We start from the raw sequence: 24359 nt of genomic DNA on the forward strand, positions 1-24359 counted from the left end.
GGAGATATCACGAGATCCAAAAAGCCTCATTAAAGAAAACCCGGCAGCACCGGGTATTATAGCTAGTTTACTAATAAATCAGTCTATAAATTTTCTTCTGTGACTGATTTTTCATTTCAGAAAGCCTAGTATTTCCTGACACACATCATGTGCGGCACATGGAAAATAAATTTGCTTACAGGATAATGATCTACATATGGTTCATTAAAAATCAGATTCATAAAATAAAATTAATATAGACAGAGTCTGAAAAGTCCAAAAATGATTTTAAAAAAAGAAAAAATTGACTCAGGCACTGACCCTGAGCTTATTTTTCAACACTCTTCCACGAGCAGTGACTTGCTCTTGAACAGCAGGTTCTTCATCTTCTTCTTCCTCATCATCATCGTTATCTTCCTAATGAATAAAGAAAAAGGCTCATAAAATATATTTCAAGTGAAATTCCAATGTTTTAGTTCAAGATATATAAATTTCAATGATCAATTTTTGCACAATGGAACAATAAACTTAATTCTTAACCCTTGAACTGTTAAATAGCCAGATATATCTCTGTGTGCACAAGAGGAATTTTTTTTTATGTGCCCGATCATCATTTAGATAAGAGCAATTTAAAAGTTAAAAACAAAAAGCTAACTTGAAACTCAGATAAAAAGTAAGATAAAACTCTGGATATAGCATAACATCTGGATAAGTATAGGAAAAATTGACTGATTTCTTTTGAACTGAAATTGTTTTATGCACATTCTATAATTTTTGAGAATATACACTGAAATCAAAAAAGAAAATAAATACACCACATCAGATTCTCATTTTAAAATCTCAGGACGAGAGAGAAAGTACATTTTAAATTAGAATAATTTAAGTTGGCTGAATTACCTTTAGCATGATTGCAATGCTTTTGAGCTTTTTCTTGTTAATAGTCAATAGTGAAGCCGGCTGCCCCTAAAAAAATGAATGCAAGAGCAAAAAATTAGAACACCAATGGAGATAAAAGAGCAAAATTCAAAGAAAAGAAAGGCATATGGTTTTATTCACAGATTTGTGCAAATTGTTAAATCAAAATCAAGATGAATACAAACAAGCTATGTAAATACCATATGCAGGGTATGCAAAAAATCATGATTTTAAAAAAATCTGATTTTTTGATTAAATTAACTGACTGCTTATTAATTAAAAAACACACAAATCTTGTTAATCATTAAGAATGTATATTTTCATATCACCTAAAAAACTGCTTTTTTCCCCTAATCGGTTAAATTTAATTAAGCATTAATGAATAAACTACAAGCAAAAAATATGAACACCAAAAATCTGTGTTTACGCAACATGAAAGGTTGTTGAGCCCAAATTAACTTCATGGATTAACATTTTTTTGTTGTCGTAAAGAAAAGTGCTTTTATTTACGAGCCCCCTCCCCACATTAAGATCAATTTTCGCACACATCATGTGCAGCACAAGGAAAATAAATTTGCTTACAGGATAATGATCTACATATGATTCATTAAAAATCATGTTAGGAAAAATTATATTTACATTTGATAATCTTTTAAAAACAAAAGTATCAAAGGAGCAAATTACAAATAACTGATACAAATCATGATCAGGGGTGCAAGTGCCCCTCATCTATTTCGGAGCAGCAAAGTTCATTTTTGGAGCAGAACTAAAAACTAACTATATCTGCAATATAAGGAGTAATTTTTCTGTGAAATGCCAAAAGTTTTGCCAAAAATGGTTGAAACAAATAATTCTAAATAAATTTCCTTCACAAATTAAAATCCATTTAAATTTTTTCTGAATTATCTTATCTGTCACTACTAAAACATGCATTACTGAAATGACGAATAAAAATTATGAGACTCTTTTCAAATTAAGCAACATGCATACTAAAAACCTAGGCAACAAGAATTTCTGCTGCTTGAACACAAAAATCTTATTCATCCTGATATATAAAAATAGTGTGTGCAGAATATAATAAGGGTTTCCGTGAAAAAAAATTAGCTTCTCACAAAATTTAAAGGAATTATTAAATTTAAAAGCAAAATGCAAAAAACGTGAAAAATATAAATACCTTACTTAAACAATTTTTCAACCTAATAGCATGTTAATATATTACGAATCACGAGTTGCTTTCAGAAGTTCAGCATCTCAATGACAATTTTTTTCAAATATTTCATGCCCTTGAACATAAGATTTTATATGTCTTATTTCATTAAAGCATTGGATGGACAGATTTTTCAATGTTCGAACAGACTTTTATTTATTTGTTAACAATGAACTCTCTTTCACTGTCTGTGTTACCATGTGCTAAAGATAAAAAAGCCTTCACCAAAACTGGCAAAATTTTGAACTTTGGGCTGTTTTCAAGGTTATAAAGTTTGAATATGTCTGCCCAACATCTATCTATTCTCTGAACTGATTTCACTTCTTGTAATTATTTGCATTGTAGTGCAACCCATTCATCACACATAATTAATAGTTTTGTTGGTGATACAAAGTTGAGCAACATCCCAGCAATACGTGAGGGAGTAATGTACCATCCCAGCAATGCACAAGGGGAAGTGCAAACGCTTCATTCTCTCCAACATGTTTTGGAAAGGTAGGACATTAATATAAAAAAAAGGTATCTCACAGAACTTATGTAAAATGAGCACATGCCCCTAGTACAAACTCCTTCCTTTGACTATTGTTAAAAGCATGCCCCTCCCCCACCAATGCAGTGGCGGACCGTGCGCCATATTGGGCGCCGCCCTAGGAGGGGTGCCAAATGGAATGGAAAGGGTGAAAAAAACTTTGTTTACAAAAAAAAAAAAAAAAAAAACGCCGTCAGTAGCGCCAAAAACAGATTCCGCATGGGTAGAAATTGTTTTCCTCGAGCCTCCCCTGTGTTCACCAAATCCGGATTTTCGCAATATGAAATTGCCACGATCCGCAACTGCCGACGATAATCACACGACCGCATAGCGACTAGATCACAAAACTATGAATATTTTAGCTGGAGTTTTAACAGATCCCATTTTTTTCCAATGATCTTCGAAAAATGTCGGTAATTTAAACGAGTAAACCAATCCTCATTTCGATGTATGCGGTCTTTGAACGCAGGTTGGCAGCCGCAAAATTACCGTAATTTTCAGTATATAACCCGCAGGAGAAAAAACGGTCTCCGAAATCGGAAAATTCGGCATATTCATTCAGGGACTTTGACAGCCCGGCGGTTAACCAATAACAGTATAGCACTTTATACTTCAAGGTAGTAGAACTACTTTCCAAGGTCACGATATAACGTGATTGTGGTAGATGGTGGGAAGTGGAAAAAAAATTAAAGTCTCTCCCTCCGTATTTTTTTCCGTGTCTCGGAAAGAACGCGTCCCGTGAACAAAATTTTCATTCTTCTTTTTCCTAAATTCCCGGTATTTGACGCACTACAGTGCATTAGCGGTACCTCCATGAACTAGGAACAAGAATTGGCAGAAATGCGCAGGGATTCGGCGCACCATGTAGCAAGAGAACCATTTCGGAGCAGCTCTTGCACCCCTGCATGATGTACATTTCAATGAGTGGTGGGAATTCAGTATCACAAATATGATGCAGAGATCTCAATTCACTCAACGTACAACCAAAGGGCCATTCAGCATCAACTAAATAAAACAAATTCTATTGACAAGATTGTTTCTTGCACAATTAATGGTTATTTCCGACTTGCATGATGTAGCTTAATAGTTAACACATTTTTATTCTTTCACAGATTTAATGAGTTTTTTTTTTTAAAAAATGAACACTCAAAATCATAATACATAAAATAAAGTTGAAAGCCCAATGATATTTATGTTGGGACAAATACAACGCCACAACAGGCAAATTGCCCAACGAGGTGGCTGACTTAAGAACATCATGGATCCCCGAGCCATTTTTTGGAGGCCCTACCTACTACTGCTACACCACACATGCACCCCCCCCCCGCGGAACCCCCCAACGAATCGGTACATGCGGGAATGTGCATGTACGTGTAGTGCAACCTTACGTAAAGTTTGTTTCTGTGTAATGCTTGTTATGTGTAGTGCTGTCACCTGCCCCCAGTTTTTCTAACTATGAGCGAAGTGTTATGGTTGAATGATTTACCATTGTAGGACTGTTGCTCTCTGTGGAGAGACTTTTTAACGGGGAGATCGGCTCGCATTTGAGCCTTGAAGTTGGGAACCACAGAAAACCAACTTCAGCCGACCACCACTGTGGGGTTCGAACCCGGATCCTCGCATCACGAGTCCGGCACTATAACCACTCGGCCACCACAGCGGCAAACAACATCTGTTATTATTTTTGAATCAGCATTTAAGGTATAGAATTCAAAAGGCTTTGTACAAAAAATAATTCCACTATTAATCAGGGCAACCCTAGTGCCACATTGTAATGCATTGAAAATATTTAGTGCAGTTAATCTAAGTGCTAAGTTCAACTCCATATATTTCTCAGCAATTTTTTCCATGCACAAAATCTAGAAATAGAGCAGTTTTTTTTCTGCACTGTATCTAGGGATATAGTTTTATCATTCATTCAATTATTACCCAAAAGATCTCTTCCACACTTCTTTTAATCATGAACTTGACCACATATCAATAACACATGTACCATACCAGGTTACTTTTACTTCGATATCATAAGTTATGTAAAGAAAAACAAAATTTAAATTTTGTGATTTAAACTGGCGTACCTTGACTATATGCATAAATACCTTGAAAAAATTTCTCATGTTCAGAGTTATACTATGTATGCATTAAATGCACGTTAGAAAAAATTATATTTACATTTGATAATCTTTTAAAAACAAAAGTATCAAAGAAGCAAATTACAAATAACTGATACAAATCATGATGTACATTTGAAGGAAGAAGTTTTAGCTGACATAGATGCAATGTATTTTTGCATTGATATGTGAGAGCTCTTTCTTCAAAACCAAGTAGGTTCCATTGCTTCAAAAACATGTTTTCCGATGTTTTAAAATAGGAATATTTGATGTGAGACAAAGTTACCCTAACTTATGGGCTACTTTAGTCAGAAATAAAAAATTTCATAAATATATTATAGAAACTGGAGAACTATAGAATCTGTCAGTCTTTTAGAGAGAAAATTTTTTTTAATTAAGAAACTTTTTCATGTAAAAATTACCTTAAAGCTGAACATTTATTATTTGTTATTTTCTAGCACAAGATTAAACCAGGGTATAAAAAAAAAAAGACTTTTTTAAATTTAAATCAATTTTTTTAAATTAACATTAATTAACTGCTTATTAATTAAAACACAAATCTTGTTAATCATTAAGAATGCATATCTTTATATCTCCTATCTATTTGTTTGGCCTATGTGATTTTTTAACTTTAATTAAGCATTAATGAATAAACTAGCAAATGAACAAACAACAAGCAAGAAATATAAACATCTGAAATCTGTATTTATATAACATGAAAGGTTGTTGAGCCCAAATTACCTTCATTGATTAACATTTTTCTTGTATATACAAGTGCTTTTATTCATGAGGGTACCCCTCCAGACTGACTTTAAGTGACTGGCGCGCTTCAGTGTGCAGGACATAAGGGGCAATAGGACTCCCCGTGCCAATAAAATGAAGAAAAATAAAGGTTGGAACTCCTTTAAAAAATCATATTCTGTGTATAGCAATGTAAAATCAATTAATGAATTATTTTTCCCCCAGGCTCACGGACCCTCCCTGAAGTCTCTCCGAGGAGGATTCCTGATTAAAAACCACTGCTTTTGACCAAGGAAAATTAGATAGAAGGGGGGGGGGGAAGACAAAGACACCCCCCCCCTGGTTAAAAAATTTAAGGAGGCACAGCAAAAAAATAATGGTTCTTACATTTGGAAAAAAACAGTGTTGTTATAGTACTATGAAGTTTCACAGGGTAAACCCCCTGACAAAAGTAGGAGGACATCAGGAATTCAAAGATTCTTTGGTGGGGCATAGCCTAAAAAAAGGTTAATAACCACGCTACCCCAGACTTTTTGCTATCTATCTATCTATCTAGGAATTAGGTTCAAAATCAAAATTGTTATCAGATCTTCTATATTTCTTTTAATCTACAAGTTTACCACACTTCAATAACATGCATACCATACTTAGTTATTTTTACCTCATTATCATTGAAACTAAATAAAGAAATGAAATTTTTAAATTTCATGATTTAAATCAATAATTTCTTTAAAAAATCAGGCAATTTAAATCGACGTATCCTGATTTTCCGTTTTATAAAAGCGGGCCAAAGTACAGGAGTGGGAAGTGACAAAGTCCATTTCTCGGAGCAGCAAATTGAGGATTTTGAGCAGTTTTGGAGCAGCAAAATATAGGATTCAGAGCAGATATTTATAAATTGGAGCAGTGAAATTAACAATATTTTCGTTAACCCTCACTCCTTTTCAAAATAAAACAACTGCACTGTCTTTTGACACCTTGTTTGAAAGAGCGGCTGTCATAAAATTTTTCGCACCACAGTCTATTTAAGATGAATTTTGCTTACTGAGGGCACTATTTGCTATCTGGAACAGCCGCCCTTCAAATGGGCTAAAAATTTTTTCAATTTTTTTATACTCTGAAAGAAACTGTTGCAAAATGGGAGAGAATTTCGGAAGAATCAACACGATGTTTAGCGATTCAGCACTCATTATTTGGCGAGATTGGCAATCTGACACTCGTTGTTTGGTGATTTAATACTCATTATTCTGCAACATTGGCGATTTAACGCTTATTATTCGGCAAAGTTTCTAAATTAGCAATTGGCGGACGTGCACTTTTTACTCCTGGAATGAAATTTTTTTTCATGAAACATCGGGATTTGACATAATGATGATCGACTACAGTAATTTCTACTGCTTCCAGTGGTGACTTTTTTTTTTTGAAAATGGAAACTGACTCACATTTGCGCTTTGAAGCTGAAAGACCATTGCAAACCATCTTTAGTTGCACGATCACGGATAATATCGAGGTTTCGCGATGGAAAGCCAGATGCAGGGGCAATAGTTCAAGTACAGTGGAATAAAACACACTCTTCTCGGAAAGAATCGTTTCGCGGCAAGCAGGACCAAAAAATTTCTGCCGTCCTTTAAGAAATTCCGGGTATACTGAAACAAAATTCGCTATTTGGCGCAGAAAAATACGAAATTACACTATTGGAGCAGGATGGCGCAAGATGTTAATTTTGGCGCAGTGCTGCACAATTGGCGCAGAGTTCCCACCCCTGCAAAGTAACCTGTGTTTATGGTACTAATTGAAATTTTAAAAAGAATTCAAGCACTAAGACTATTAGCAGGGGAAAAAAAATTACATCATTCACAAGTACAGTATCGCCAATGAACAATGCATATATTTCTTCCTTATCATCTGATGCTTTCTTTTTCAAACCAGAGAATCCCACATTCACATTGAATACCATGCCTAAGAAAAAAAAAAACAGAATTAAAAAGCTTATAAAAATAACTATATTCAGATAAACAGTATGTTCACCATTTTTTTAACATCAAATAATCTAATATTATCTGTATTATCATAATGAAGAAAAATTTTATATTCTTTACAGCGCTAGTATCAAATTTTTTTTTACTTCATCTGTATTATCATTTGACATTTTTTTTTCCATGCATGATAATTATCTGTTATAAACCGGGGCTACTTTGTGATAGCAAGGTACAACCTTGTGACACATATGCCCCACAAAACAATTTGAAATTGGTTGGACTTTCCAAAGCGGTCGAGGAAGAAAATATTTCAGCAGAATGAGCCTAATGCTTCTGCCATCAGTTGTTGACTTTCGAAAATTTTGTTATAATAATATAACAAATTATGAATCCAAACAAACTCACTTTGAGTCCACGGCTGGTCTATATTTCGTACACCAGTACAAAGTTTCAACTCTTGCCTAAAAATCATTCAATGAACAACCTACAGGTTATGCACAAATGTCATGTCAATAAATTTAAAGGACTGTTCCTTTACTGAATACTCCTTTCACTGAATTCAGTGAAAGGAGTATTTTGGTATGAGTTTATATTTACTTGAATTTTTCAACAAAATATGAGCGTGTTCAAGAGGGAGAAAATGTGAAAGCTTCAAAGAGCACCTGAATTGACAGAGAAGAGGCAGACAAAAAACAACATGACTCCTCTGAAAAGCATCTCTGCGTTGGATTTACAGAATTCATAAGCTGCAAATATCCCAGTGCCCTCTGCATTTAGCCCAAAAAGTGCCAAAAGGAACTCGAGTCAGATGATTCAAACACGTGAAAGATTCAACACAGTCTGTTACATGTATAGAATCAGATAACAGTTGGTAATTTTGAATCAGAAGCCTGTTATCTGTATGATCAGGTAGGAAGATAAAGTAGTGGTCTATGTTGCTGCAGTTTTGAAGGAAAATATTATCCAGAAATTATTACAGACGTGTCAACTTTTGAAATCCAGAAATCCGGAGATTCTCCCGAGGGGGGTACCCCCCCCCCCTCCCCCGACACTCATAGACTCGATCAAAAAAAAAAGTTCATAAAAAACTTTTTCCAAGTTTTTTTTTTTAATAAGTTAAGAAAAAGTTACATTCTCTCTCCCCCCCCCCCAAGGCAGGTTCTGCATTGCCCCTGAGAAGAATATAATTCCATGCCAGTCTTTCCATGCAGAATAGAAAAATCACATCTACATACTGTTTATAAAGTATGTGTTTTCTTTGGTGAATGCTATCATTGATTGATAATCTTGGGTATATGAATTATTAAAGGCTTTATATTTAGCTGTATATAGCTTAAAGTTTTATATTTTCTTTCTGAAGATGTTTAATCAGAAGAAATGATAAAAAAATTCAAATTACAAAGCTGCTGACGAAAAAACATGTTTACCGCGCGGCTGTTAATGGAATACAATAACGATTATACAGGAATTTCGGCAACCAAGGGCTTCCCCCGATAAATGATTGCCGATAAATGCTACGAAAACAAAGTCGCGTCTTTGCCAGTTGCTTAAATGTGGTCACAGAGACCTTTTCTTACGGCTGCTCAATGGAAATGACTACAGCTGCCCTTTATGGGTGTTTTCCCTAACGACGATGGTAATTATTGACACCACAACGTGAAAGCTCGCGTAAAATCTAATTTTCTGCCAAAATCCGGAGAAATTTTAACAAATCTGGAGAGCGGGAGGAAGGATGAAAAATCCAGAGTCTCCCGCTTAAATCGGGAGAGTTGGCAGGTCTGTTATTAGTTCGTAAAGTAGGTAAATGAAATATTTTAGTGAATGCGGTGGGAAGAGATATATTCAAACAAACACTGGAAATGAACTAATGAGAAGGATGGAATTTAGTACTAACACAAAGAAATAGTGTGCAGGATAAGTGCTCTTAAACAAAGAGAGACATTTTTGATGTTCCTAAAATAAATGGAATGCCAGCCGGGGAGGAGGGGGGGGGGGTCTCAGGTATTTGACGGTTTAAGGCTGAACACATAGTGGGACGGAGAGCAAAACAATGATGAGAGAAGAGATCAAAGCAGCGAAATCAAACACACTGATTCCAATGTGCCTGTGTGTAGCGGCGCGCACCGCAGCAGAGCGGGAATTCCGCTTAGGTATTCGGCCATATATATATGTCTATGTAAGTCTAAGCACAACAAACTAATTTTTAAAAAACTATATTAATTGGAATTTTTTCCATAAATTAAAAATTTACTGATAATATTTTATTGTGTGGTGTATAATCCCTTTCTGTGAAAGAAGTTATGTCAGGGTGAATTTCTAGGATTTGGGAAGACATGAAACTGAAAATAGAATTCTACTGCAATAAGGTGGAAGTGTGCATGAATTACAAAAGTTTTTAACTGAAGGATGTATCTAGGGAAGATATATTTTTTGAGCTACTGAAAGAGGCAAAAGGGAAGAACACCTAAAGAGGAAAAATAAGAATATATATATATATGAGTCATACATTTTATGATGAATTGCTATAGTTAAGAGTAAATTATTGTTGATATTTTCCTTGATTAGATGTAAAATTGTAACAACTGTTGAAAAAAAAATTGATTCTGTAAGTAATATTAAAATACAATATATATTATCGTTAAATTTGATTGTCAGTGCCATGGCAATAAAAATCAATTACAAGTTTTAAAATATTTATTAAAATAATAAATTGCATAATTAATATTCAATATGAATCATTTGAAATTATCGATAATTTTATTTTCAATTAAAATCACCAATTTTATGTTGTTGATGTTTTATGTATGATTGTGATGAATTTTAAGAAACTTGATATTCGGCCAAAACATTAGCAGAATATTTGGTATTCAGCAAAATCACCATTCGTCCCATCCCTAGTTTAAACTAATCACATCAAAAACCTCAAATATTTCTTTTCAATATAAAAATTCTCATTGAAAATACACACATTGATTATAAATAATGTTTAAAGTGACTAAGCTATACAAATCATAAATACTTAATGATTGTAAAAAATAATTTTCTACTCCTTACAGAATTATTTTGGATAATACATACCTTTTCTTGTAAAATACACTCATGTCCATAAATTAAGGATAATTCAGAATCACACGGAAATCGCAATCTAAAGTAAAAATTTCACCTGTAGAATTATCACACACATCTGCAAGAATGATATGCAAATTTCAGGAAGCCACCAGATGATGCCGATAGTATGTCATAATGACAAGTGTGTAAGGGGGGGGGGGTATGTAAGGAATGGTGGCAAAGAAGTAAAATTGTTCACAAGAGTTCTGTAAGGCGCTCAGTGCCATAAGCGAATAATTATGACACAGAGGACGCATATGGATGATTTTTCACGTGGTAGAATTATCGGCCGCCTGGAATGTGGGCGTACTCAGATGGAAGTATCCGAGGAACTTGGAATTGCCCAAAGTGTCATCTCTAGGCTTTGGCAACGATTCCAAGATAACGGAAATGTCAGTAGACGTTACAGTACAGGTCGCCCCCGAGTTACAACGCCGAATGAAGACCGGTATTTGGCAGTAACTGCCAAAAGAAGCAGATGGAGCACAGCATCCGACCTGTCTCGTCAGCTATCTGCAGCCACAGGTACCACAGTTTCAAGGCAAACCGTGTACAGACGTTTGGGAGATATTGGTCTATATGCTCGCAGGCCTGTCAGATTCATTCCACTCATGGCAACTCACTGTCGGCAGCGATTAGCCTGGAGTAGAGAACATGCAATGTGGACATCGTCACAGTGGGCTTGTGTGATGTTTTCCGATGAGTCCAGGTTTAGCTTGCAGTCTGATTCACGTCGGACTTTCATATGTAGAACTCCACGTACCCGTTACCACCAAGACAACATCATTGAATGACACCGTTACGGTGGTGCAGCATTGCTTGTTTGGGGTGGAATTATACTGGGTTCCAGAACAGATCTGCATGTTCAAACCGGAACCATGAAAGCCCAAATTTATCGGGACATCATTCTGGAACAACATGTATGTTTGTTTAGGGGTGCCATGGGCACAGAATTTGTGTTTATGGATGACAACGCCCGTCCTCACCGAGCAAACATCTTAAACGAATGCCTTGAATCTGAGGATATAACCCGTATGGAAACGCCAGCATTCTCACCTGACTTGAATCTGATAGCAGCACGTGAACCACCTCCTACACGTGTACCGGAACTTCGGAGAGCATTGCTTTATGAGTGGAGTGATCTTCCCCAAGATCAGATCGATAATTTGATACTCAGCATGCCTAGGCATTGTACGGACTGTATTTTATCACATGGGAGACATACAATGTATTAACCATCATACCAACCATGTAATAGTAAGTTTTTGTAAAGGAGATATTTTTTACAATTGCTCCAGGGAGCAAAAATCGTAGTTTTTATGAATGGTATCATACATACACCATCGTTTTTGTTCTTTATCTTTCGTTTAATAAATGGGCTTCATGAATAAATAATGTTTGTTTTGTTTCTGAAACTTTATTTGCCGCAGCTGGCATTATCCTTAATTTATGGACATGAGTGTATGCAATTTGAATAGAGCCTTGCATAAAAACTGAAGGGAAAACTATGGATTCACACAGATATCCAATTCACCCAAGATGATTCTCAACCTTCACAAATGTTTTCAACTACTTATACATGTGTATCTGCTGTACTCTTTTTATAACAGATGGGTGTTAGTTATTTAAGTCAAAAAAGTTATTTTACACCACATATGTAATGCTGATTTGTGTTCTTAAATTATCTCGATAATTATTGATACTTAAAACAATATCCTTACTGTACCCTATATTAGAACATATCTAGCGATCAAAATAGCAAATTAGACTAAAATGCCCTTTAATTTGGCTATGCTGATTGTATACAATGCTTAACCCTTTCAGACAAGAATTAAATTCACCGAAGGAAAAATTCTATAGCAAAAATATATTCATATAGATCCTACATTAACCCTATGCAGGAAAAAATATGAAAATTTAATTTTAAAAAAAAAGATAGCTTTGTCCATTGCGGTGGACAATGGGTCTCAATGGTTGCAAAACTAACGAAATCTTGTTTTTAATGGTGAAGTCAAAAATACAGTATTTCAAAATACATATTCATAAATAGTTGCGTCTGAATGCAGTTACTCATGGCCTTCACATGTAAAAGCCCTGTCAATGCATGGGCTCACTAGAACATGGCAGGGTACAGGAATCATATGCAAGTACCACTTTGTGACGTGTCAAAATATAGACTATAATGGCGGAAAATCTGACTTTCACAAAAATTTTTTATAAGCAAGGTAACTTTGTGACAATTACTTAATGAAATATTATCTATCCAAATTAAATAGAGTCTTAATTATTAAATAATAATTAAGACTCATCCATAGTTAAAATATGAGTGATAAGACCTATAGCATAATATTTTCCTCCAGAAACTTCACAAAAACCACGAAGTAGCCCCGGTTTACAGTATAATATATCATCAATAGATGAAGAAAATCAAAAACTTAGAAACATGCTAAAGTTGCACAAGAATAATGAACCTCTTCACTGCTAGAAAAGGTGAAAATAGTTTTAGCCCACTTCTTGATGTCACGTTATTACTTCCCATGTAACCCTATAGTTTCTATAAGGAAGTTTTTTCTCCTTGTTTCACTCTTACTTATCCTTATCATGAAAAAAAAACGTGAATGTCAGTACCAATCAACTATACTTGTAAAACTATCATTATAATGAAACCATTCAAGCGACAGTCAATATGTCAAGAGGAAAAATAATGTGATAAGCAGCAATACCTTTCTTAGCCACACACGTTGTTTTTGAAGCAATGACCATTGAACTTTCTCTGAATTCAATACCCATGGCAAATCTAGAAAATGACAAAGAAGCCAACCAAGAAATTAATTCAGATAAAAAATATAATCGGAAGAAAATACAATTTAAAAAACGATTATGTGTGTGTGCGTGACTATGAGGATCAGGTTTTTATGAAACCCTTTTAAAATGAGTTAAAACTACTAGAACTTCTGGGAATAATAAATATATACCCCTAGCCTACACAAAATGTTTGGGACCACAGCCTTCCACCACACAAGAATTGGAAAGTGTGGCTCAAGTCCCTTTTGATGTACAAATGGTCATTGAATCTCAACCAACATCTTGCTTGTCTCATAATAAAATATATTGTGAAATCCCATCCACATTATCTGTAAGGTCAAAAAATAATTTAAAGACAACGCATAGTGTGGAACCTTTTAAAATAAGAGCTTTCACAGCTTCTAATAATCACAAATGAAACACCAAGATCTTTTATTCTCTTCAGAAAATTATAAAAAAAATAAAGATATTCAAATGATATATACAATGTGAATAGATAAAAAATAAAATTGCAAACTCACCCGAAATTTTTTGTCATTTTGTCTAGGAGCTCCTTGTGTTCTTTTTCGACAAGTGCCACAGTTGCATTGTACACATCACAAAGTTTTGTACCATGTTGAAGTTTGCTTAGTATCTCTTCTTCTACCTGCAGTAAAAAGTTGTAATAATCCTCCTGCTCTTTCACAGGGTTTACAAGTAAGGTGCGGACAATATTAGAACAGTAGGACTTGTAGCGAGCTCCAAGGAAGCATATTATAGTGCCAAAACTCAAATTATTCTTGTCACTGTAGGAAAAAGAATGCAAGAAAATTGCAGCTTTTAATGGAGAAAGAACTTTTGAAAATTGAAACATACATTTTGAAAATTGATTAACTGAGATAAGACATTGTATTCTTTCAAAAGCATCCTCACCTAGCTACACTAAACCTGAGATTATAATTGCCCCCAGACTGGATTATACAAGGGTAACAAAGATCCACTTGTGATGCGTCAACACCAGTAACATATTTCTTGTCACCAACAGCTTGTTCTACACCCTCAGATAGCTTTGAATGTTTTACTTTCTGTAAAACAAAGTTTTGAATGTGTGTATTAACAACATTTTCAATGCTGAAAATTACACAAAATAAAATCAAAAATATTGTATTCATCCTCATTAGAATTCAAACAGAAAAAGAAATGTTTCAAAAAGGTAGGAAGCAAAACTTTGGTATGAAAACTAGAAAACAAATAAAATCAATTCTGTCAACATCTGTCAGTCAATGTCTCTTCAAGGTGTCAAAGTTAATTTTTTATAAAGCAAACAATTGATATATGACACTATAGTGTAAAACTATTGAAGAGGGTTGACAAACATTGATTGAGTTGCAACCAAAGATACTTTCCAGCCAGAATGGTTTTCGATCTTTAAGTTTGTAAAGCGGAAAAAAAAAATTGCATGACATTAGTTTACCTTATCTGCATCTATGATTTCCATTATCTGTTCTTTAAGATACTTTGTGTACACATCAACTGTAACTTGAGATGCCCTCCTAATAATAACTATTTCAGAGTCTTCTTTGGGTGCCATGATGTATGCCACAGATGCACTGACATCGACCTAAAGAAAAAAGGACAGAAAGAGACAAGATAAGAGTAAGATTAAGTAAATGAACACCAAACACACACAGTTGCATATGCAATTTTACGAGACCTTACCATTCATTGAGATATTAAAAACAAAAGGTCCAGACAATACAAAAATAACGGCAGAACTGAAAAATTTTGAGTTAATTCCATATTCAAAAAACAATTTTTTTTTCTACAAGTTGGTAGGTAATATTGACATTTCCGTAGCTACAAAACTGGCTGCTAAACAGCAAAAGTTTCATTCTAGTAAACAACGTTTTGTATTGAAAAAGTTAAGCTCATTTTTTCCACTTTGCAATTTCAGATTTTTTTGAGTTGTGATGCTATTTTTGCCAGTGTGTGATATATACATATTTGTGTTCATATTGACCTCTATTTAACAATTTTTGAATTCAAATATTGCACTTAAAAACCATGGAACTTTTTCAACAGACTCAGGAGAGACAGGGAGGGCAACAACTGTTTAACTGGGTGACCAAATAAAAAGTTAATTTTTTTTTATTTCAACAACTATTTTACAACCTCTTGCAATATGAATGACATATCTGAGATCTGCACGTTATCTGGATACTTTAGTTAATTAGAATGTTTATTTTTTTTTTATTTAATATTTTATACTTTTATTTAATACTTCTAGGATCAACTGTTCACGGGTTTTTCCAGGATAAAGGGACTTTCCTATGCACCCTGTACATGTTATAGTGAAAGTCAAAAAGAGGTTAAACCTAGGATTTACTAAAACAAACTAGTATAGGTTAAAAATGTTCATGAACGCTCCTTGGACTTCTACTGAACAAACCAATTAGCAAAGTAAATTGTTGAAAACCACATTTTTTACTTCTGATGACTAAACAAACACACGATTAAACAAATTAATCACACTGTAACGAATCTATTTTCCCAGTATGGATATTTTTACTAACTCTCTGTGGCCTTATAGCACCTAATGCGTTTTGTTTGTTTATACGTTGTTAAAAGAAGTTGAGAAGAGAAAATCTATCTCCCAAGAGAAGAGAACGTGAGTTGGAATGTGGCTTCCGTCCTGGAAGGTTGTCTGTTTTGAGTGTGCTTCGAAATAAAGGTTTCTTCTTTAAGTTCCGTAGTTTCGTGTATAAATTGGACACCCCCTCCAATACAGTTTATCATCCCATCCTAATACGGAATCGAAAGATGCCAGTAGCAGTCATATCCTAAGATGTTACGGGTGCGGAGAACCTGGTGTCGTCAAGTCCCGATGTCGAACGTGCAGTCCTGCCACGAACACCCCAGAAGTTAGTGTCGAGGCCTTGGACTTTTACAGTTTCTCAACTGAGAGACGTCAAAGAAATGCTATCGAAGTCATGATCTGTCATAAGCGTGGAGCACTGTGTGCTGACACGGGTGCCAGACATTCGGTGGCAGGGGAGAAGCTATACCATCTCTTACAAGAACATGGTTTGCCCTTTTCCCGCAAGACAATCGTTATGAGACTAGCCGATGGATATGCTCGTAGAGCCGAAATCCTAACTACGACTGTGGACATTAACGTCCAAGGTAAAGTGATTCCCACCAAGATGATGGTGCTACCACAGGCCAGAGAAAACCGAACCCTTCTCGGTACCGACTTTCTCAGTGATGCTGGTATCGTCCTGGATGTTCAGCAAGGAAAGTGGTACTTCTCTGAAGCTCCTGAGAAGCGGCATCCGTTCGTCGAAAACCCATATGAAAGCAGTGCTCTCCTGGCACTACCTGCTGAGTCACCCTAGTGTCGACGTCAACTTCGTGAAGATAAAGGTACCCACCTTACTTCTCAGCAACGAGAACTTGATTCATTCCCGCCGGAGTTCAAGCGATGCTTCAAGCCAGGGGGAGGCCCGATACCTTTCATCGAGCAGCGAGAACTTTATTCCTTCTCAGAAGAATCCAATAGATGCTCCAAGTTAGGGGGAGGAAGACCTTACCTCAAGCACCAGATCAACAAGAGTGGTGATGACAGGGTATACCGCTGTAAAGGTGGCCCTGGACAAGGCTACGAACAGTGTCGTGTTTCAAATTCTCGCTCGACCTTGCGAGGAGGACATGCTTGCTATAACTGCGGTCGACGTGGACACGTTGCCCGAAGATGTTGGGATCCGATAGTGTGTTATCAATGTAAAAATCGTGGTCATATTGCCCCTAACTGTCCAGGCAGCCACACTGATAAGCTATCCAGCCCAATTGGTAAAGGAGCCAAGCAGTGTGAGCCGTTCAACTTCATTGTAGTGGAGAAGAGTTCACGGACTCTCCGCGAGTCCCAAAGTGGGAATGATGTTTTGGATAAGATCATTGAAAACGTTGAATCTACTCAGGAAGCTGAAGATTTCCTGAATGGGAGGAAACAAGAACTCGACTTGAATCCCGTAAAGCAGTACCGATTCCAAGGGGAGTTGACTCCATTACGAGATGCTGAGACCACAACCGTGGTTACCCGGACCCCAAGAGAGCGGCGTTCTTCAAAAGTGCATCCGAACCCTAGTCGACGTCCCCAGAACCGGTGTGACTCGAAAACTGAACTTCGACCTCAGACAAGAGTGTCAGCAGTTGCCCGGAGCTTCCCGTTCTGTTCGTCAGGAACTACTCCCAAAGGAAAGGTGGCTCTTACTGGCTCCTCGCCGAGACGTCGTCGGAGCCAGAGGGGGAGATTGTAACGAATCTATTTTCCCAGTATGGATATTTTTACTAACTCTCTGTGGCCTTATAGCACCTAATGCGTTTTGTTTGTTTATACGTTGTTAAAAGAAGTTGAGAAGAGAAAATCTATCTCCCAAGAGAAAAGAACGTGAGTTGGAATGTGGCTTCCGTCCTGGAAGGTTGTCTGTTTTGAGTGTGCTTCGAAATAAAGGTTTCTTCTTTAAGTTCCGTAGTTTCGTGTATAAATTGGACACCCCCTCCAATATCAAGTGCTAAGGGATATTCCGCCACCTCACGGAAAAGAGACGCACCTTCGACTCGACGTCCCCTTATAACACTAATTTAATATTAATTAACCAGAATATATTATTAATTAATAGGTGATTTTAAATTCTGAATGGAACCCTAAATGAATTAAAATTAATAAATATTTCAAAAATTTTATTATGTATCATGTTAAACATTTCTATTTTATCCTTTTACCAGTTTGCTTTGGCAAATCCTAGGATTTATTGGTCTACAGGCTTTCACCATGACACATATATATATAAAAGAATGCCCATCATTGTCAATGCAAGTAATTACATTAAACAGAACAAGAAAAAATAATAAATTAGAGAAGGTTTACCTTTTCGAAATTTTCTTTAGAAAGAACAGCCCTCCAAGACTCTGTAAACTCACCAGGAAATTTATCTTTAGTGAATTCCCCAAGAGTTGTACCCTAAATTTAAAGGGAAAAAACAATAAAAATTCATGAACACACATTTCCTTGAAGCAAAGATGCAGTCGAATCCTGTAAAAAACAACTCCAAGAGACTGAAGAAATCAGTTATAACTAAATTTTTATAAAAGAATTTCCAATTTTACAATTTTAACATTCCTTAAAAAATTCTGTTACAACAGAATTACATTCTAAGGAAAAAGTTACTTATTTACGCTCTGGTAAAAAGACTGATGTTAAATTTCAAAAATAACTCACAGCATTCCAAATCAATTAGGCATTGAATGTTTTTTGTATAAGTTTCACTAACATATTTGAGGCAAATAATCATTTTTTTTTGTACAAGTACTGTGGAAGTCCAGGAAGCACAAATTCCTCTAAAATATGCACGTGCTCAAATTGCGTGTAATGCTTGAAACAAATTTCAAAGTCCTTTTTCATACGAGTGGGCAGGTAAACGACACATTTTAAGAATGAATATCCTGAAACCATGTGTTTCTGAAAAATGTCTTGAAAGAATGTCCTGTACAGACAGTTACATCCACATTTCAAAAATTTGAAGAAAAAAAGTCTTGGTCTTTTTTTTGTATGGGATCCTATATAACTGCTGTTTGGATTTGAAATTCCAACTTAGTCTGATTTTTCAAAAATGTCGAAAGAGTCGATGAAGCCATGGAACAGCCTTTCATCCTTAACAGTTCAGCAAGTTAATGCTCTGAAATTGATTTTACTGTATTATTTTTTGGAACATTCTGTACTCTTTTCTTTCGTTGATTTTCAAAAACTTGTTTCTGAATTTGTTATAACAGATTTTCCATTTTGCAATATCGAAATTCACAATACATTGTTCATATGTAAACTTATTTAAGGATTAAAAAGTTTTAGTTATGAGATTTTCACCGTAACACAATTTGTTAAAGCAGGATTCAACTGTGCATAGAACTCTCCAAATATTCATTTCATACCACAAGTATTACTGACCTTTTTACTGCTTTTCAAGGCATTGATAAGTTTTTCAAAGTTTGCCTTATCCTTGTCAGCCTGGAAAAATTCACCACATTTTACTGCTTACATAAATCAACTCCAATATATGATTTACAATAACATTAATGAATCCCATAATGATAACATGATTATGCAAACATATAGAAATTCTGTTTCATAATGAATTTCATTTTATATTTCACTACATTGTAATCTTTTTTTACTCACAAAGCCCATAATTATTATACCAGGACCTACAGTTTTGGAACAGGATTCTTGCTGCCAATAGCTATAGGGCCAAATTACGAAGTATCTGAGGAAATGATAGATTAAATTTTCTATATAAAGAACGTTTAATAGCCAGTGTTATCAAATAGCAAATCTATGGCTAGCCTTATTTCACTGATTTAGCTACAAATTAGAGTAGGTATTTTCATTCTAAAGCATTCAGAAACAGTTGTTAAAAACTGTAAATTGGGGTTTTTTTAGCTCTATCAGGACGTAAAAATTTGAGTTCCCTCTCCCACAAATGGTTGTGGTGTAGTACTTATAATTCAATCAGAAGAAAAAACTGCCTCAGAGAGCTTTGTTAGCTTGCAATGTAATGTCATCTGACTGCAGAACAAATGTGAAAAACTCTTCATTCTACACGGCCATATATTCTAGTGGCAAGGAATAAACCTGAAAACTCTGCCAGAACTAAATTCCCCTAGAGCCACCCCACTGGTTAGTAGTCAATTTCAACAAGTTTTGAAATATTGATTTTAAATTGCCCATTGAGTGCCTGGTATATCACCAACTTGTTTTGAAGTGAATCACTTACATTTTGTCTGACATGGAATTGATAAAAATATTTGAAAAAATAGACAATTTCATTGAATTGGACAACTTCACCCTTAGAGCTTGACAAATTGAAAAAGGAATAAAAATTTGACAATTAACTGAATTTTTTTACGAGCAAAGCTAACTTTTTTAGAGGGTCAAACAATTTTTTCCCTAAAAAAAAACAATAAAAACTACTATTCATTTTGACTTTGACAGAAATTTTTTGTTCTCCAGAGGCTCAAATTTAGTGTCCATAAATAAAAATTTCATTTGCTATTGTAACTCGCTGCTACGGATTTATCAAGCCCTCCTATAAAATGTTCTGTTCATTGATGAGGTCACCACTGAAGATTGGCTACACACATAACACATATTTATTGAATATTTTGGCCAGGGTTGGGGTTTTGGACAGGACACGTGGGATAAACTGTCCAAAACCTTCCAAGTTTGAAACTGTTATGTGGAAACCTATAGTTTTTTTTTTCATGATACTAACATATTAAAGAAAAAATACTAGCAGAAAATAAAACTAAATCAAAAATATTTTGTCAAAAGGTGTCATTTGAATTTTTTTAAGTTAATTGTTTCACCAAATTGATAATTTTAAGCTGGAAATTTGATATTAAATTAATATCGTTCATATAACTGTTTAAATAAACACAGTTTTAAATTTTTAGTTTTTTTTTATAAATGTTACTTCTACTTTACATCTTATTTTTCATATATGAATCAGGTACTGTATTTAAGACAGTGATTGTCCAAAACTCTGCCTGGACACTTTTCTTTAGAAAATACATTATATTGAAGGTACCAAATACGCATAATCACAGTTATAATTATTGCATTATTGTGAAACTCAACATAAATATTATTTTTTATTAGATAAAATTATAATGATGTAAATAAATATCCATATGGTGTAATGTTTATTTAATGAAAATTGTTCTATTTTGACTCTTCAAACTTTATATTTTACATTCTCAATTTTGAATTTAAAAAACTATTCTTAAATAAAGGAAAATATCCGAACAAAATGAGGCAACAGAACACAATTTCACAAACACAGATTATGCATATATGATGATAAAAGACTTCAAGATCCAAAATTTTTGTTAAATTTAAACTGTTGCTCTTATAAGGCTAGAAGCAGGGGTCTATCCAGACTTTTTTTTGTAAGGTTTTGTTTTTGTGAAAATAAGTAATTTTGGGAGAAGGGGAAATAATGTCCTTAATCTATCACAAATGAAATGTCAAATTTATGGTTTCGTTAATTTTCATTTTGTGAAGGGTCAGTTTTTTTAGATTCGAAATTTTGTGAAGAGTCCAGAAAGCAGATCCAAATTTAAGCTGGACTCATTCCTAAGAAGCTAATATTTCCCTCAATACATTCAAGCTATTTACATACAATCCTATCACATGGTGGACAGCAGTCAGAAAAACACTGGAAAAAGGTTTATCAAAAGCCTGTCTTCAACACGTTTTTTTATTTTCATGTACCACAAGTTATGCATCAATTGAAAGAATATTTTCAAATTTTGTTAACTTAGAAATCACCAAGGCACAGCTGAGCTTGATTATAAGTGTTTGATTATTATGTAAGTTTAATTTCATTCTGTAGTCATATCTTTTGTTTTTTTCCTAGTTTTCATGTGACAAATTTTAATTTTGTATCTTTCATGTTGCAATAAATCTAATATTTAACCTCAAAACAGTTGTTTTCAAGTGAAATCCCATAGCTTGATAACCTGATAGTCACACAAATTTTTATATATACTGTTTTGAATTTCAAAATTTTATTATATTCAATGTAATTGATAATATATAATTTATATAGTATAAAGTTTAATATTTGATTATAAAAGTTACTTCATCAAATTGTAATGTTTTTCACTTATAGCTATAAATAAGAGGTTATAGACAGTACGGTAAAAATCATAATCATGTCCGAAACCTTGCCCCACACACACAACCCTGATTTTAGTACAAATTACTAAACAAGACACAAATATAATCAATCATATATTGCTGTCCTGCCCCTAGAGGCATACAGCGGAGACACAAATATAAAGTTGAAACAGACAAAACCAAACATGTTCGTATGTGTAAGTCAGTGAGTGTAATACAGTATAAGAAATTTCTTCAGAGTTGGGGGGGGGGGGGGGTTTAGTTTTAATTTCAGACCAAAATCAAAACCAAAAAAGTTCTCTGTTTAGTGATTTACAGTGTCCGCCTCATTGTGCAAGTGAATACATGTACACGAATACATTGTGAAAATGAAAACAATATTACATACTTTGTCTCTTATCAGGAGCGTAATCGGAGGCACCTCATTCTCATTTTCCTTGCCCGACTCAAACTGCTTCAGGAATTCAACTTTCTTTTTACTGGCCAAGAAATATATGGATTTCTCGCACAGTACCATAATGGTGTCTGTTAACTCGTATGCGAACAGCCAAGTCTGAAAGAGAAAATGATTTATATGGTCATTAAAATATGTCACATAAAAAGATAAATTCACATTGCTCAATTCTAGATAATTTTCACCAGTGAAATAGGCTTCAATTAAAATATATTATACAGAAGAAATACCTGCAATGCTGTTGATTTCGAGTATACTATTTCTTCATCAGTGCCCACTGCGGATACAAGAGCATCAACTTTCCCTAATCCATTGTCACTTCCATCTGCATTCTGTTAAAACATATATTAAAAACCATTAATATCAACAAGAAACCATTAAAAAAAAAAAGAACAAACATATCAAATTTCACCAATTGTTTTTCTCACTTAATTTGAACAAAATGATGCATTCCACCACACCAATGATTTGGCAGTCTTAAATTTTCGTTCATCACTTCTCTTGAAAAATGGCTATAAATTGATCATGTGACCAAGTCCCACATGGAAAAATGTTTTTATGTTGATTTAGTGTTTTTGTATCAGAACAGCTATAGTATAATTTTATTTTTACTTGCTGATTTATATTATTACTATACTGGAGTTGTCTTTAGTTTCTGCGAGAAAGGGCCAAGGTTTGAATAATTATTTTCCATCACCAGTTTTTGCCCGAGATATTGTCATTTCACCATGAAATAAGGTGTTCGAAGATCATGATATTGTACCATTTGATTTGATGCATCATTAAATTGTACCGGGATGTGTTCTTAAAAAAATCAATTCAAGTGTTGATATTGGGTCCTGAAGGAATCTAGAACATTTCCTTTTACATAGGTACATGTTATTTGAACTAAGATAGGCTGCTACTTAATAAAAAATTCACCAAATAAAATCACACAAAATTCTCACAAAAAAAAAAAAAAAAAAAATAGATGAAAGAAGATTATACAGTAATTGTTCTCTTGTGTCTTTCATCGTTTGCAAGAGTGGTGTTGGTAGAACTTATAGGCAAGTTGCCAAATCATAAGAGATAACAGTCATCCTGCGAATGTTCCCAATTTCCGAGTACGCACGACTAACCAAACCAAAATTTGTTCAATAAAAAAGGCGTAGAATTCAAAGTAAACCAGATATTTGATGTATTTTGACAAATGGGAAAAGAAAAAAATGGATCATATAGAATCAATATACTGATCATGTGAAAACAGTAAAAAAATATTTTTCCCATCATTTACTTACATTTTATTTAGCAACCACTCATTCATGGGACTGAAATTTTTGTCGCTGCTAATGGAATGTTAGTTAATACAGAACTTAACAAATCGAATAAAAAGCTAGGTGCTTGACTTTCTTAGGAGCCAAGAATGATTTTTGCTCAAGAAAAGAAGTCCTAAATAATGGTTTTACAACTTTAACGGGACTAAATACCCTATTCCAGGACTGGGAAAATCCAGAGGAACCAGATTTTTATGGTCACAAAAATATTAGTATTGCCCCCCCCCCAAAAAAAAATGTTCTTGTAGTTTCTAAATTGCAGGCTGCGAGCAGCAAAAATGTTTGGAATTTATGGCAGCATATCTGCCAATATGAAAGAGGGTCACCATGCTCCGAAATACTCAAAAGCAGCACCTTTCTCTTTGAGTGAAAAATTTGTTAGTCTTAAATTCATCTGGGAAAAAAATTTTCAAGCAAATCAAATTTTTTTTTTTTTTTTTTTTGCAATTTGTTCAGCTCTGCCCTGTTCCTGTGATAAAAGATGCACTGTCATGAAATCAGAAAATCT

The 24359-nt window shown here is 34.5% G+C and overlaps 1 protein-coding gene across 1 annotated transcript in view; it reads right to left on the reverse strand.

Moving 5' to 3' along the window:
• Positions 1–24359, reverse strand: part of dre4 (SPT16 homolog, facilitates chromatin remodeling subunit dre4) — a 57113-nt gene that overhangs the window by 30024 nt on the left and 2730 nt on the right. The window contains exons 2-12 of the mRNA XM_089245662.1: positions 22769–22870; positions 22473–22637; positions 19352–19411; positions 18278–18370; positions 14825–14971; positions 14284–14435; positions 13893–14156; positions 13290–13363; positions 7329–7438; positions 877–942; positions 301–396 (exon numbers count right to left, since the gene is read on the reverse strand). Coding sequence (XP_089101788.1) covers positions 301–396; positions 877–942; positions 7329–7438; positions 13290–13363; positions 13893–14156; positions 14284–14435; positions 14825–14971; positions 18278–18370; positions 19352–19411; positions 22473–22637; positions 22769–22870 — 1329 coding nt within the window. The remainder of the gene's footprint in view (positions 1–300; positions 397–876; positions 943–7328; positions 7439–13289; positions 13364–13892; positions 14157–14283; positions 14436–14824; positions 14972–18277; positions 18371–19351; positions 19412–22472; positions 22638–22768; positions 22871–24359) is intronic.

This window comes from Pholcus phalangioides, unplaced genomic scaffold (assembly GCF_987345545.1).
Source record: "Pholcus phalangioides strain wild (caught in Gottingen) unplaced genomic scaffold, Ppha-v1.0 ptg000016l_1, whole genome shotgun sequence".
NCBI classification, from domain to species: Eukaryota; Metazoa; Arthropoda; class Arachnida; order Araneae; family Pholcidae; genus Pholcus; species Pholcus phalangioides.